Source organism: Mytilus trossulus, chromosome 8, assembly GCF_036588685.1.
Source record: "Mytilus trossulus isolate FHL-02 chromosome 8, PNRI_Mtr1.1.1.hap1, whole genome shotgun sequence".
Classification (NCBI taxonomy): Eukaryota; Metazoa; Mollusca; class Bivalvia; order Mytilida; family Mytilidae; genus Mytilus; species Mytilus trossulus.
The window spans coordinates 40634396-40648258 of record NC_086380.1 but is presented as its reverse complement, the minus strand read 5'-3'; the positions used below and the strand labels follow the sequence as shown (position 1 = coordinate 40648258).

General features: G+C 31.0%; 1 protein-coding gene across 1 annotated transcript in view; it reads left to right on the top strand.

Annotated features, from left to right (window-relative positions):
- The window catches only part of LOC134727662 (nuclear receptor corepressor 1-like), a 57862-nt gene that overhangs the window by 17939 nt on the left and 26060 nt on the right, over nucleotides 1-13863 (top strand). Inside the window, exons 3-5 of the mRNA XM_063592043.1 lie at nucleotides 10905-10993; nucleotides 12135-12303; nucleotides 13587-13745. Coding sequence (XP_063448113.1) covers nucleotides 10905-10993; nucleotides 12135-12303; nucleotides 13587-13745 — 417 coding nt within the window. The remainder of the gene's footprint in view (nucleotides 1-10904; nucleotides 10994-12134; nucleotides 12304-13586; nucleotides 13746-13863) is intronic.

Below are 13863 nucleotides of genomic sequence, written 5' to 3'. Positions count from 1 at the left end.
TATTTAGGTCCAAATAAGATTTTAAAATCTAGAAACTTCTAAAAATTGATTTTTATTTTCTCACGTCTGATTATCCTTTAAAGGGCCTCACATTTTCTGTCTTAAATATAGTCCTACTTAATAAATCCCACTGAGATCAATAGACTTTCACAAGGTGAAGGTGAAGTAGAATTATGGTCAAGGATAAATAGGGGAGCAAATAAAATATAAATGTCAGCACCTGCGTATTAAGTTATAGTTCAGAACAAAGGGTTGGTTCACTTAATTACCGATGGAATAAATCCAGTATAATCCATGATGGAAACATTGCAATAATTTACTCAACAATAATTCAAAATGATGTTTATCAACACCCTGGGAAGAGCCTCTAAGGACAGGTCAGTGGAGTTCATTGAAATGATAGAATACACATATGTTGTTTGTGAGTCACTGAAGGGTAAATTTCTGACCGATTTTGAATATTGATTTTTGTATCTAAAAAAAAACAGGAGCAAGGCTTAAAATGTCAGAACATAAAAAAAAACATTTGCAAGAAAAATGTCTTTGGTTATATTTTATTAAGATTTCTGAAAAATTTATTTTCTTTAGATGTAGATTTATACTAAAAATATAACTATGTTAATATGGTAATATAAGGGCACAATGAATGATTGCACTGCGTGAAATAATTTTAAATGTTTCAATAACTGAGTCGACACAAGACCTCATAAAATGTCGTCTTTGACTTAATAGTTTTGTGTGGGTTGCAAATCTTTGGTCATGTAATAATGTTAGTAGCATGTGTTAGTTTTTACAGCTCGTCTGGAGTTAGTGGTCATTAAACAATATATGGCTTACAATAAAGTTGTGTTTCTACTAGTACTTTCTATTTAAGGGGTATATTTTGCCTACTTTATGTACCAATTTGGTTTTATTTGACTTAAGATCTGCTGTACCCATTTTTGGTGTATTGTATTTATACCCCCTGGAAAATTACCCAGAAGTACAGGCACTCAATGTCTCTGACAAACAATTAAATATATTAAAGCATATAGGTAAACTTTTTTGGACACAAGTGCCACTGTTTAGGAGGAAAGAAAATTTTGTCTGGGTGCAAGCAAATATTGTATGGCAACTTTTCACCAGGGGTACTCAGGATAAACAAAAGCCAGAATTTAAGAAAGGGGGGGGGGGCATTAGGATTTAAAAAAAAATAGAAAAAGGGACATAATAAATGATATAAAATTTCTACATCATTTATTCTCTAGTGGTAAGTTTTTTTCTCATTTTCAATTATATCACACATCTTTTTTTCTTGATATAAACACTTAAAAAGGGGAATGGATCTTTCTCTGTATCAGTTTAAAATTAAAAAATGACAAGCATAAAACAATGTGTTTAAAAAAAGGGATTCCTAAATTCCTAGGATCCCAAATTTTTGATTTGTTAAATTTTGTCATTTAATTCATAGGATGGTAAAATTAATTAAAAAATAAAAAATAATGGATTTTGGGGGAAAAAGAGGTGGGCTTAAAATTGTCCTGTCCCCAAGTACTGCATGAGGAGTACATTAGGATATTCATAAGTGTTTGTAACTTAAATCAATGCCAACAGGTTAAAGTTTCCAACATGTCCTGAAAATTCATGCTCATATCAATTAAAAATGCAAGATTTAATTTGTCATCACTTCTTACATGATTCATTGAAATCTGAATTATTGCTGTGTGTGTGTTTTTATATACAACATGACTTTAGGCCAGAAAGTGGATGGTGTATTAATAAACATAAAACCACAGTGTATCTAAAAATAGCCATTATGACTGATATTTTTTTTCCTAACGAAAAATCTATATTGCTTTGTGTTCGATCATGTTTGTCCCTTAAATAGGTCAGTGATCTTTGTTTTTGTGTGATAAATCCTAGACTATTTACATTGTACACAACGGCACACACACGATGTGTACCCTTACAAATCATCAACACACATTTATTTAAACTTTGTGAAATGATTTTTGTAGCCTTTGGGGATATATACACGTACATAGATAATTCTTGAATGTGAAAGACATTTAATTTATTGTGTGGGTGAATGAAAGTAGGAAATATCAGTGAAGTGTGACGGTATAGACCAATGTCAAGGTCAGCTAATATACTTAGTGCACCAGTCAGGCTATAACACTTCACACCTGTGAAAGGTAAGGGGAAATAGATTTTTCTGTATTTTCATTGAATTTTATGACAGAAATTGTGATGCTAATTTCATACAATGTTATTCTAATACACGAGATTGATTTTAACTGAATGTAGGTCAAAATAGTTTTGATGTGTAATTTATCGTATTGTAATGTTTGACCCAGTTTTGCGTTTTACTGAATGGCCCATGTATTATAGCTAGTTCTTGCAACCAGGACACGTTTATTAATAACTTCATATGTATGTAATCATAAATTTGAAAAGTAACGTAAGCTTTATGAGATAGGTATTTAGATGTTCAAATTTTACCTGAACTAGAATTTTGACATGGAGTGACCTTCAGGTCACTAACAAAGATAATGTTATAGGTAATGTTGTATAATTGCTTAGTGCTCAATGTCAATAAAAGCTTTCATATTGAAGTTTTTGAATTTCTGAAGTTAGGAGAGGAGTTTGTTTGAAGAATCGTGCACAATATTTGTTTCCATTTTGACAAAGAATGTCCTAGAAATATCTAGAGACTGAGACTGTATTTTAGAATAGATTAAACTAAAAAGAAGGGTATATAATAAATAGGCTCCTTCCAGTGTTAAGGTAAGCCAGCCATCCTTTGAAAGTCTAATTAAAGTTTTTGAAACATTTTTTTTTATAATGTTAAAAAAAGTAATATTAAAAAAGTGAAAGTTATAAATGGAAATCGATAACATTTACTGTCTTTTGTTTGAAAGAAATCTGAGTTCTTGCTCAGTAGAACTGAAAATATTTGTGAAAGATCCTTTATATAAATGGGTTTAAACCCCTAAAAGAGGTATCAATTTTCAGTGATGAATATAAAAAACTTGATTTCAAAATATTTGCTGTCATGATCATGATGATGCAAACATGGTTCAATTAAAACATTTTGCCCAAAGACTCCATGACTGAAATAATATCATCTAGATAAAGGGTATTAGCCCAGAAAAGGTAGTACAGTATTTTGAGAAAACTTAGTACACAGTTCTTATTTGAACTATGGTCTTACAGGAAAATATTTGTTTCATCTACCAGTATGTGAATATTTGCTTCAAATGTTACCAGATAAAAATAAATAGCCTTTAAAAACCAGGATTTTTGGAGACCATTATATTTGTATTCAGTTCCTATTTGAAGTGTTGCTTGATAAAAATGATAAAAATTTATATATAAAAAAAAAATTGCCATGATTCAAAATTCAATTTTTTAACTATTTTCAATTTTGGTTATAATACAATGTATCTATGAACATGATGAACATAGTGAATGGTGATCATCTCTAACCTGTATAAACTTGTTTAAGCAATTTAAGCAATTGTGTTTGCTACTTAAATCTGGGACTAATACATGTACTTGGACATTGTAAGTAGATATAAGAAGATGTGGTATGAGTGCCAATGAGACAACTTTCATCCAAGTCACTATTTGTAAAAGTAAACCATTATAGGTCAAACTACGGTCTTCAACACGGAGCATTGGCTCACACTGAACTTACTTACTTTACTTACTGCCCTTGTACACCATTGGCTTGTAGGGCAGTAACAAGATTTTCCACTTTTGTCTGTTGTTGGCAGTTTTTTTCTAGTGTGCACCATGTCTGTTGGTATTTACTAGCCTCTGCCTCTACAGTTCTTCTCCATGTCATTTTTGGGTCTTCCTCTCTTTCTTTTATCTTCTTGGGTCCAGTGGAGTGCTGTCTTTGTGATATCCTCCTGGTCTTTCCGCAGGACATGCCCAATCCACCTCCAGCGTCTTCTCATTATTGTCACACTGAACAGCAAGCTATAAAGGGCCCCAAAAACAGCATGTGTATACAACCATTCAAACAGGAAAACCAACTGTCTAATCTTAGGCTATATAAAATCGAGAAACACTTATGAAGGAAATCAACAAATGACAACTTCTGAACATCAGGTTACATGTACAAATGTATATCTATTGGTCAAGCTTAAATAAAGAACAGATTGGTACATGTACATACAGATTTATGATACAATTTTTAAACTTTTCCAGTCTTCGCAAGACGTTTCATGATCAGATATCAATATTTGTATTTTAATTGCAACATGCCATAACATAATAGATTTGTTTTGAGATATTAATATTGATATTTTGATTTAGCTCTACCAATAATTATATTTTGCTAAAAAATGTCTTGTACATAGATATTAATTTTTTACTGGAAGAGTTATTTAAAGGTGCTCATTTTTCATTTTTCATATAATTAAGGAATATTGTTTACTGGAAGAGTTATTTAAAGGTGCTTATTTTTCATTTTTCCAATAATTAAGGAATATTGATTTGAGGGGTCAATACTCTGAGTATGGTCAATGTGGTTGATACAGAAAAAAAATCAATTTTGGAAAACAGGTGTCTCAAGTTTCTATTTACTTTTGCCATTGTTTATTTGGAATGAAACTTATACTGATTGAATTGGAAAGGGGGGAAAAAATTATTGATTTTGGGGTTACAAGGTCAGAGGTGAAGGTTACTTGTTTACAAAATGATATGTTACTCATTAAATACAGGTGATTAATTAGAGGATTATGGTACAAGTTTATCTGTCTTCATGCTTACAAGCAAGTACTTTAAACTCTTGAAATAAAGAATTGGAGCATTAGATTGCAGTGCCAGTTTTTACTTGATTCATCTGCTTTCAATGATAACCACACTTTTTAAAAATCATTTTCACAAAACATTGACAGAATGAACTAGAAAAAAGTGATAACCCAATTATGTACAATCACCAGATTTTGAAAAAGATGTCTGTATTTACATAAGAATGTGATGATCAGAGTGAGGGATGGCATGATTTTTTTTTATCAGCAGATGATAAATAAGTACACATGCACTTGGAGCCTGTATTCTGTTACTTTGGGGCCTGCTTTCTGTCCACAAAGCATTCATTAGTTCCATATTGTTTATTGTTGGTTTGCTGTAATTGTGTTTTTGGTATGTATGTATAAACTCTAAGTGTTTTCCTGATTTCTGCACTGATTTCTAAATTCTCTTGGTATGTTCTTTAATATTGTTTATGCATACTTTCAGGGGCAGATCCAGCCATTTAAAAAAGGGGGGGGGGGTGTTCTAATCCAGGACAAAGGAGGGGGTTCCAACTACATGTCCCCATTCAAATGCATTGATCGTCCAAAAAAAGGGGGGTTCCATCCACAGCACTACATGTGCTACTAATCCATATTTAAAAAGGGAGGGAAGACAAATAATAGAATTATTTTTTAATCCTGTCAAATGTTGTGTCTAAATTTGGAAGTATTCAAAGTAGCTGTCTGATTGTTTAAATAGTGGAATAATACATTGCATATGCCGAACATTTATTGTTGAAAAAATTTTGATCGATAATTTTAATCAAAATCATTAAAAAAGTATAGACCATCAAAACTTGTAAAGTAAAAGAAAGATAAGTTAGCAAGCACCTGGCTACTTCTGATAAAACTGACAACATTAAAAATGTTCTTTTTTCCTGTACCAAGTCAGGAAATTATTCCAGCTATTTTTAGCTTGTGAAAATCAAATACTAGGTTAATTTATTCTATAATGAAACCAGAGATCATATTATGAGCAATATATTGTCATGCTGTGTTTAAAAGTTCAAAAAGTGCATTATATGTTTGTTTGTTTTGGTTTTGCATGCATGTGTGAGACAAAGAAATACAAAAATCATTGGAAGAAAATCTCTCCAAAATAAAAAATATAATCTCTAAGTGGGACTGGGACAATTGCACTGAAAGTTGAACCTTGTAATCAATTGTTGGTTCAAAATATATATGTCAATATTTCAAATAGTGTGCAAGTGACTTAAATTGTTGTGTCTATTTATAGCAGGGTAAATTTACATGACAATTTGAAAAGGAACATACACCACCTGCTATTACATATTGCTAGATAGAATTATTAAATAAAACAAGAATAATTCTGACAATTAAAAATGATGTCACACTATAATGGCGTGTTTATGGGAAATTGTGTGAATTAGAATAACACACAAATTTAGTGTTTTAGAAGGTGGGGAATAATTATCTGCTGTATATATTATTATTAATAACAATAGTTTACTTATATTAGTATCCATGACTAATAACAAGTGTAGGAGATCCTATAAGGTGGGTCTCATTGGGGTCTTGCCGATTTTTTGTAAGCATGACACGTGAAAGTCAAATTATTGTGCCGTGAAAACGAAAAATAAAATCTAGAGGGACACCTCAAATTACAAAAAAAATTTGAGAATTGCTGACATACATAGTGTAAGGTGGATCCGGGATCAGAACCCCCCAATGAGACCCCCTATTAGTTCATAAATTTCATCATTCACTTAGTTACAAGATGATGAAAAAGTGGATAATCAATAAAATGATGAGAAAATTGAGCAAAAATTATCAGTTAGCTTATTAAATATATCTTAATTCTGTATTTATGGAGAATTACAAATATCCTAGATTATAAGACTTGTAATTACTGATTGATCGGCCAGACAAAATGACTTAACCACATCTAATGTAAACCATTTTAGTTCAGTTGTATTAAACATGTTTAGGTTAAATGTATTTTTATGCCCTCATAGTTTTGTTACTATAAATAGATTGAAATGGATTGAAGAGTTGCCTATAATAAAGTACATTTTGTGTATTTAAGTTTTTTAAGTACATAGTATGGAGATATATTTATGATAAATGTAATGCATGAATGATCTGCATTAACTGAAGCACAGTCTAATGGGAAATCAGTAGGTTAAAATAAAATTATAATTTGCTTCTATATTGATATGTAATACAACATGTACAAAGACATAGAAATAATTCTTTTTACCCTTTAAATTTTTTATAAGTGTACATGAACTAGAATTTTGAATACAATTGGATGTTCTCAACTTTCATTTATTTTTATTTTAAATTTGTTCTGTTGCATTTTTGTCTGATTTTCAATAAAATTTTGTTAGTAAAAATAGATTTATCTAATTAAAAGCTTGATTAAAAAAGTTAAACCTTACATATAGTTCATAAATTTCTCTAGTTACGCAAATATTTTTATGTCAAGGTTAAAAATCATGACATGAAATATTACGTCTATGTTTAAACTAAGCACTTTATATGAAAGATATTATAACAGATACTTAATCCATGCCTGTCATAGTAAAAATCTTCATGAAAATATTATCAGAAATCTTCAGAAAAATTATGACACAATTTTTTTTATGAATCAGAAATCAAATTAGTAAACAACATTTCTTGGTGTCTTCTCACTTAAAATTAAGTGTGTGCTTTGAAATGTACAAACACATTTTGTGTACATACTTTTACTCATCTTATTTAACATAATGATGGGGTTAGATAAGTTTTTGTTTACAAACCGTTGATAGCCTTGAACTCTGGTCAAATCTGTTTATTTTCTGTCTATTAAATTGGGACCATGGCAAAGAAGAATGTTTTTACAAAACAATTCTAATAAAGTTGCTGGAAGCAATAGCCAGGCATAAAAAGTATTCAGCCGGTATCTATCTATGTGTGTGTTTGTGAATATATTTCTTTTTATGTTTGAGTGAACATCATTGTCATGTTCCTGACAAGTTTTGTTTTTTTAAAAGAAAATTCAAGACAAGTTCATTAGCCTTGTTGACCTTGTTTAATTTACTTTGCCGTCTCTGGTACACTAAATAGACGAGGTAGTTTTGGAAATTTCATCTGTTTACTGTGGACAGTCCAATTCAGTTCAGGTAGTTTTGTCAATTTCACCTGTTCACTGTGGGCAGTACAAGTGTACTGAAATTTTACTTTTTTTTAAATTAATAGATTTATTTTTAAAATACAAAAAAAGGTTTAGAATTCAAAGGCTTTGTCTTGCCTAAGAGTAGATGGTAAAAAAATTATGACAAAAGAAACGAAATGTGCTAATTTTCATCTGTTTACTGTGGACATTTCAATCATTTGTGTCAATGCAGTTCAGGTAATTTTTTAATTTTCACCTTCGACAGTGAGTCCAAATGTACTGAAATGTAACCTTTAATAGATTTATTTTTAAAATACAAAAAAAATTGTTAAGAATTCAAAGGCTTAAAAAATTAACGTGTAGAATGTTAGATTTTTATGACGAACCAAAAGAAATGCCATGTCCAATCTTTATGGTCTATAAGATAGCACCAGGGGGTTGTTTTCAAAGGGTTGCCCTTTCTGTGACCAAACCGATCCTGAACACATTGAAATGACAAAGTTAGCGTGTGGTGAAGTGTAAATTTGATAAACCTTGAAATATGAATTAAGAAAAATTGTTGTTTTGGCAAGAACTTTAAAGTCTGTTAATCAGTCAACTGGGCAACTACTATGTTTGGACATAAACATGTATATAGACATGCTTTATAGCTTGTTGTTCGGTGTGAGCCAAAATTAGGCTCCGTGTTGAAGGCTGTACTTTGACCTATAATGGTTTACTTTTTATAAGACTGCAAAATTTGAAAAAAATTTTGTCGTATATTGCTATGACGTTGCACAGGCGTCGTCCGAATACTTTTAGTTTTCGCACTCTATCTTTAGTAAAAATGAATAGAAATCTATGAAATTTAAACACAAGGTTTATGACCACAAAATGAAGGTTGGGATTGATTTTGGGAGTTTTGGTCCCAATATTTTAGGAATAAGGGGCCAAAAAGGGCCCAAATAAGCATTTTCTTGGTTTTCGCACTATAACTTTAGTTTAAGTTAATGAAATCTATGAAATTTTGACACAAGGTTTATGACCACAAAAGAAAGGGCGGGATTGATTTTGGGAGTTTTGGTTCCAACAGTTTAGGAATTAGGGGCCAAAAAAGGGCCCAAATAAGCATTTTCTTGGTTTTCGCACCATAACTTTAGTAAAAGTTAATAGAAATCTATGATATTTAAACACAAGGTTAATGACCACATAAGGAAGGTTGGTATTGATTTTGGAGGTTTTGGTGCTAAAAGTTTAGGAATTAGGGGCCAAAAAGGGGTCCAAATGAGCATTTTTCTTGGTTTTCTCACCATAACTTTCGTATAAGTTAATAGAAATCTATGAAATTTAAACACAAGGTTTATGACCATAAAAGGAAGGTTGGTATCGATTTTAGGAGTTTTGGTCCTAATAGTTTAGGAATAAGGGCCCCAAAGGGTCCAAAATTAAACTTTGTTTGATTTCATCAAGAATTCAATAATTGGGGTTCTTTGATATGCTGAATCTAACTGTGTATGTAGATTCTTAATTTTTGGTCCCGTTCTCCAATTGGTCTACATAAAGGTCCAAAGGGTCCAAAATTAAACTTAGTTTGATTTTGACAAAAAATGAATCCGTTGGGTTCTTTGATATGCTGAATCTAAAAATGTACTTAGATTGTTGATTATTGGCCCAGTTTTCAAGTTGGTCCAAATCGGGGTCCAAAATTAAACTTTGTTTGATTTCATCAAAAATTGAATAAATGGGGTTCTTCATTTCTTTGATATGCCAAATCTAACTGTGTATGTAGATTCTTAATTTTTGGTCCTGTTTTCAAATTGGTCTACATTAAAGTCCAAAGGGTTCAAAATTAAACTTAGTTTGATTTTAACAAAAATTGAATTCTTGCGATTCTTTGATATACTGAATCCAAACATGTACTTAGATTTTTGATTATGGGCCCAGTTTTCAAATTGGTCCAAATCAGGATCCAAAACTATTATATTAAGTATTGTGCAATAGCAAGAAATTTTCCATTGCACAGTATTGAGCAATAGCAAGAAATCTTTAATTGCACAGTATTGTGCAATAGCAAGTCTTTTCAATTGCACAGTATTGCGCAATAGCAAGAAATATCTAATTGCACAATATTGTGCAATAGCAGCAATTTTTTTTTAATTAGAGTTATCTTTCTTTGTCCAGAATAGTAAGCAAGAAATATCTAATTGCACAATATTGTGAAATAGCAAGATTTTTTTTAATTGGAGTTATCTTTCTTTGTCCAGAATCAACTTAAATCTTTTTTATATACAATATACAATGTATTATCACTTTTTACTACCAACTGATAAATTTAAACAATCTTTACCATTCAGTGATAACAAGCAGTTTTTTACATGTTAATATTTTATGATGTATTTAAATGAGAGGTTATTGTTACAAACTCCATTAGAAATTTTAATTGAGATCAGTTTTGGAATAAGGAAAAGTGGGATGTGAAAAAAAAAATTGGGTGGGGTGGTTCAATTTTTCTCATTTGAAATTTCATAAATAAAAAGAAAATTTCTTCAAACATTTTTTTGAGAGGATTTATACTAAACAGCATAGTGAATTGCTCTAAGAGAAAACAAAAATTTTAAGTTCATTACAACACATTCATTCTGTGTCAGAAACCTATGCTGTGTCAACTATTTAATCACAATCCAAATTTAGAGCTGGATTCAGCTTGAATGTTGTGTCCATACTTGCCCCAACCGTTCAGGGTTCAACCTCTGCGGTCGTTTAAAACTGCGCCCTGCGGAGCATCTTGTTTTTTTAAAATTGTTACTTGGATGGAGATTTGTCTCATTGGCACTCACACCACATCTTCCTATATCTATAGGTGATGCTCTAGAATCAGAATTTTACACTACCAGCCCTAATCCACAGTTACTTATATATATATAATTAACACCTATATTTTGTATTGTAGAATAGAGAAGCAGAATTTTACACGGCCAGACGTCAACCACAGTATTTATCAACTATATTTTGTATTTTAGAATAGAGAAGCAGATTTTTACACGGCCAGACGTCGACCACAGTTACTCACAGATTTCCATGGTCATGCAGCTAACATAGACAGATACAGGTAAGGGTGTGGATATCAGGTTTATAAGTACTGTGGATTCATATATTTTTGTTGGAACCAATTTTTGTGGATATTTGATTTCGTTACAAAGTCTGCATTAGAGCCTATGTGAAATTTGAAATTTGTTGAACATTTTAATTTGCAACTTAACTGTACCCATGAAACCCAGGAAAATTGGTATCTAACAAATAATGATTAATTCATAGTACATGTATCATTGATGGTTGTCTCTGCCACTCTTTGATGTTGCCCAGTAACAGACATCATGCACAACCACTGGCCCACCAGCAGAGGCTTGTAAAATTTCTACCAACATTTAAAAATTCCTTATACCATGTATGCAGACTAATAAAATGTATACCAATTTGAGAGAGAGAAAAAACAAAGTTGGACCTGTGGCTGCAAAATTAATTTGTGAAAATTGCAGTATTTTATTGCTATTTTAGATTCATTATAGTGTGGCAAATAACAGACTTATTATAAGGAATTATAAATATGTATCTTTTAGATCATTTGGAGCCATCAGTTTTTGAGCAGTCTTCAAGATAAACTTTACTCTACAGCCTTTTATCTCAATTTTTGGAAAATTTTAGTTACACTCTGTTCATCTAAATTATACATTTCATAAAGACTGCATACACAATTCTAAACTTTTCTTCAATTATATGTTGATTTAGGGTTTTATTTTTTTGGGATAATTATCAATCAAATATTTACCAGTCATTGAGAGATCAGATACATGTATCAAAAGACCAACAAATTTTGTTAAAAATATATATTATTTTGAATCTGTGTATTGAGAAAATTGAGAAGTGTATAATTCTAATGAATAATTTAGTTTGCACCAGTTATACAATTTTATTTATGTACTCTTTATGACATAATCTAGCAGTCTGTTGCCTTAAACATTCCATGGTAAGATGGTCTGATCATCTTGAAAAATATTTCCCTTTTGATCACTGGTATTCATGGTATTAATCTCTAATGATTAGTTTGGGAAATAAAGTTCTTTTTGAGCCTATATATATATTATATAGGTGTTTTTTCTGGACTATATTTCTCAGTGAGGTCCTAAGACAAATGTAAGAGTAATTTTATTCTGTAAAAAATGAAAAATAAATTTTGTATGTTATAATTTCAGAAGTGGAGAATCTTTTCAACCTTACAGACAGGAAGCTATGGGTAATCTACAGCCTGCAGGTCCCGGGGAGCCTGGACCTAGTACCAGCCAGGTCCAACAGACCCCACCAAAAAGACCAAGGTTACAAGTGGATAGAGATTTACAACCTCTTCATATTGAGGTGAAAAAGGTTAGAACTGGTCAAAATAGATTTTTGTGCATTTTTGAAAACAGTGCCACACTTTCTAACGAACAAATCTGAGATTTAAAGATGTTTAAAGATTTAGTCATGTATTATATGTAAAATCATTTTGGACTGAGAGAGGCTTTCAATGATTCATTAATCTCAAATTGTTAAAAAAAATAATAACACAATTAAGGCTATAAAAGATTAAGTTTTATATGCAAGTAGAGAAATACAGCTGTTAACCCTTTTTGGGGTTGAACAAATCTCTAATGGAAGTTTGCAACTATTTGAAAATTGGATTGTTATAAGAACCCTTCAAAATATACCAATTTCATCTTTTATGTCGTATTTGAATATTTCAACATCAATCAAAGTCTGATACATGTACTTATAAACAAGCACTTGCATAAGGTTGATTTTTCTCTGGGGCAGCTCAAGTTTCTGTTAAAAAAAATTCAATAAGTAAAGTTCTGGTTTTATTTCAAATAAATGGTGAATTATGATATAATATTTTATCAGATTTAAAATGATATCTTTGTTTTGATTTATTTAAAAATATGAATTTTACAACAAAACTATAATCAAATGTCAAGTTATAAATGTGATGAAATGAGATAAAATAGTGCAGCAGCTGACAGCTGTTATTATCTATGTTATAAATTATGTAATTAACTGATGAAGGCTATAAATGGGATATGTCCCCTTTTACCTTTATTTACTCAGATGTTCTTTGTTGAACTCTTTAAACTTATCCTTCTCTCTGGGTATTCCCATCGTTCTCCACAAAAAAAAATGACAGCCTTGTTGCAGCTTCGGGATGACACCATAAGATTGATGTAGGATAAAAAACTAAAATCAAATAGTATGGGTGGGGTGGGGGTATGGGGGGATTCAACATTGCTGCAAGTTTTATTAATCCAAAATCAATTTTACATATATACATACAAAAAGTGAAAATAAGTGAAAAAACTATAAATTAAGTTTTTTTTTTATCCTACATTGAATTTTTCATGTCGTCCCTTAGAGTACTGAAACATTTTCCACCAAAGTTCAAATAAATGGGATATAAGCAATTGTAGGTAACCGTACAGCCTTCAATAATGAAAAGAACTCTATAGTCAGCTGCCCTGACATGAAAAATATGAAACAATTGAATTGACAAAACTAACAGGCTAATTTATAATAAAACAAAAATGACAGACGAGAACCAATGACAACCACTGTATCAATTTCTTTCGATGAATGTTATGCTATAAGAAAAGTAAATATATCCATTCTTTTTATAGGAACAGACCTTATACAACCCACAAGTTGAGGCGATTTCTCCGACACCTGATGAGAGCAGTAGTCGTACTACTAAAGATGAACTGCTACAAGCCATCAGTAAAACTGATAGAGAGATCAGTAAACATGAACAACAAATACAAAAGTTACAGAAAAAACATGTAAGTAGAGGGAGAAAAAAGGTGCACGAGTTGAAGAGTTATGTCCCATTTAATGAATTATGAAAAAAGCAAATAAATTTGATGGTGAGGAATTAGGAAAAAGATGTTTGATTGAGAA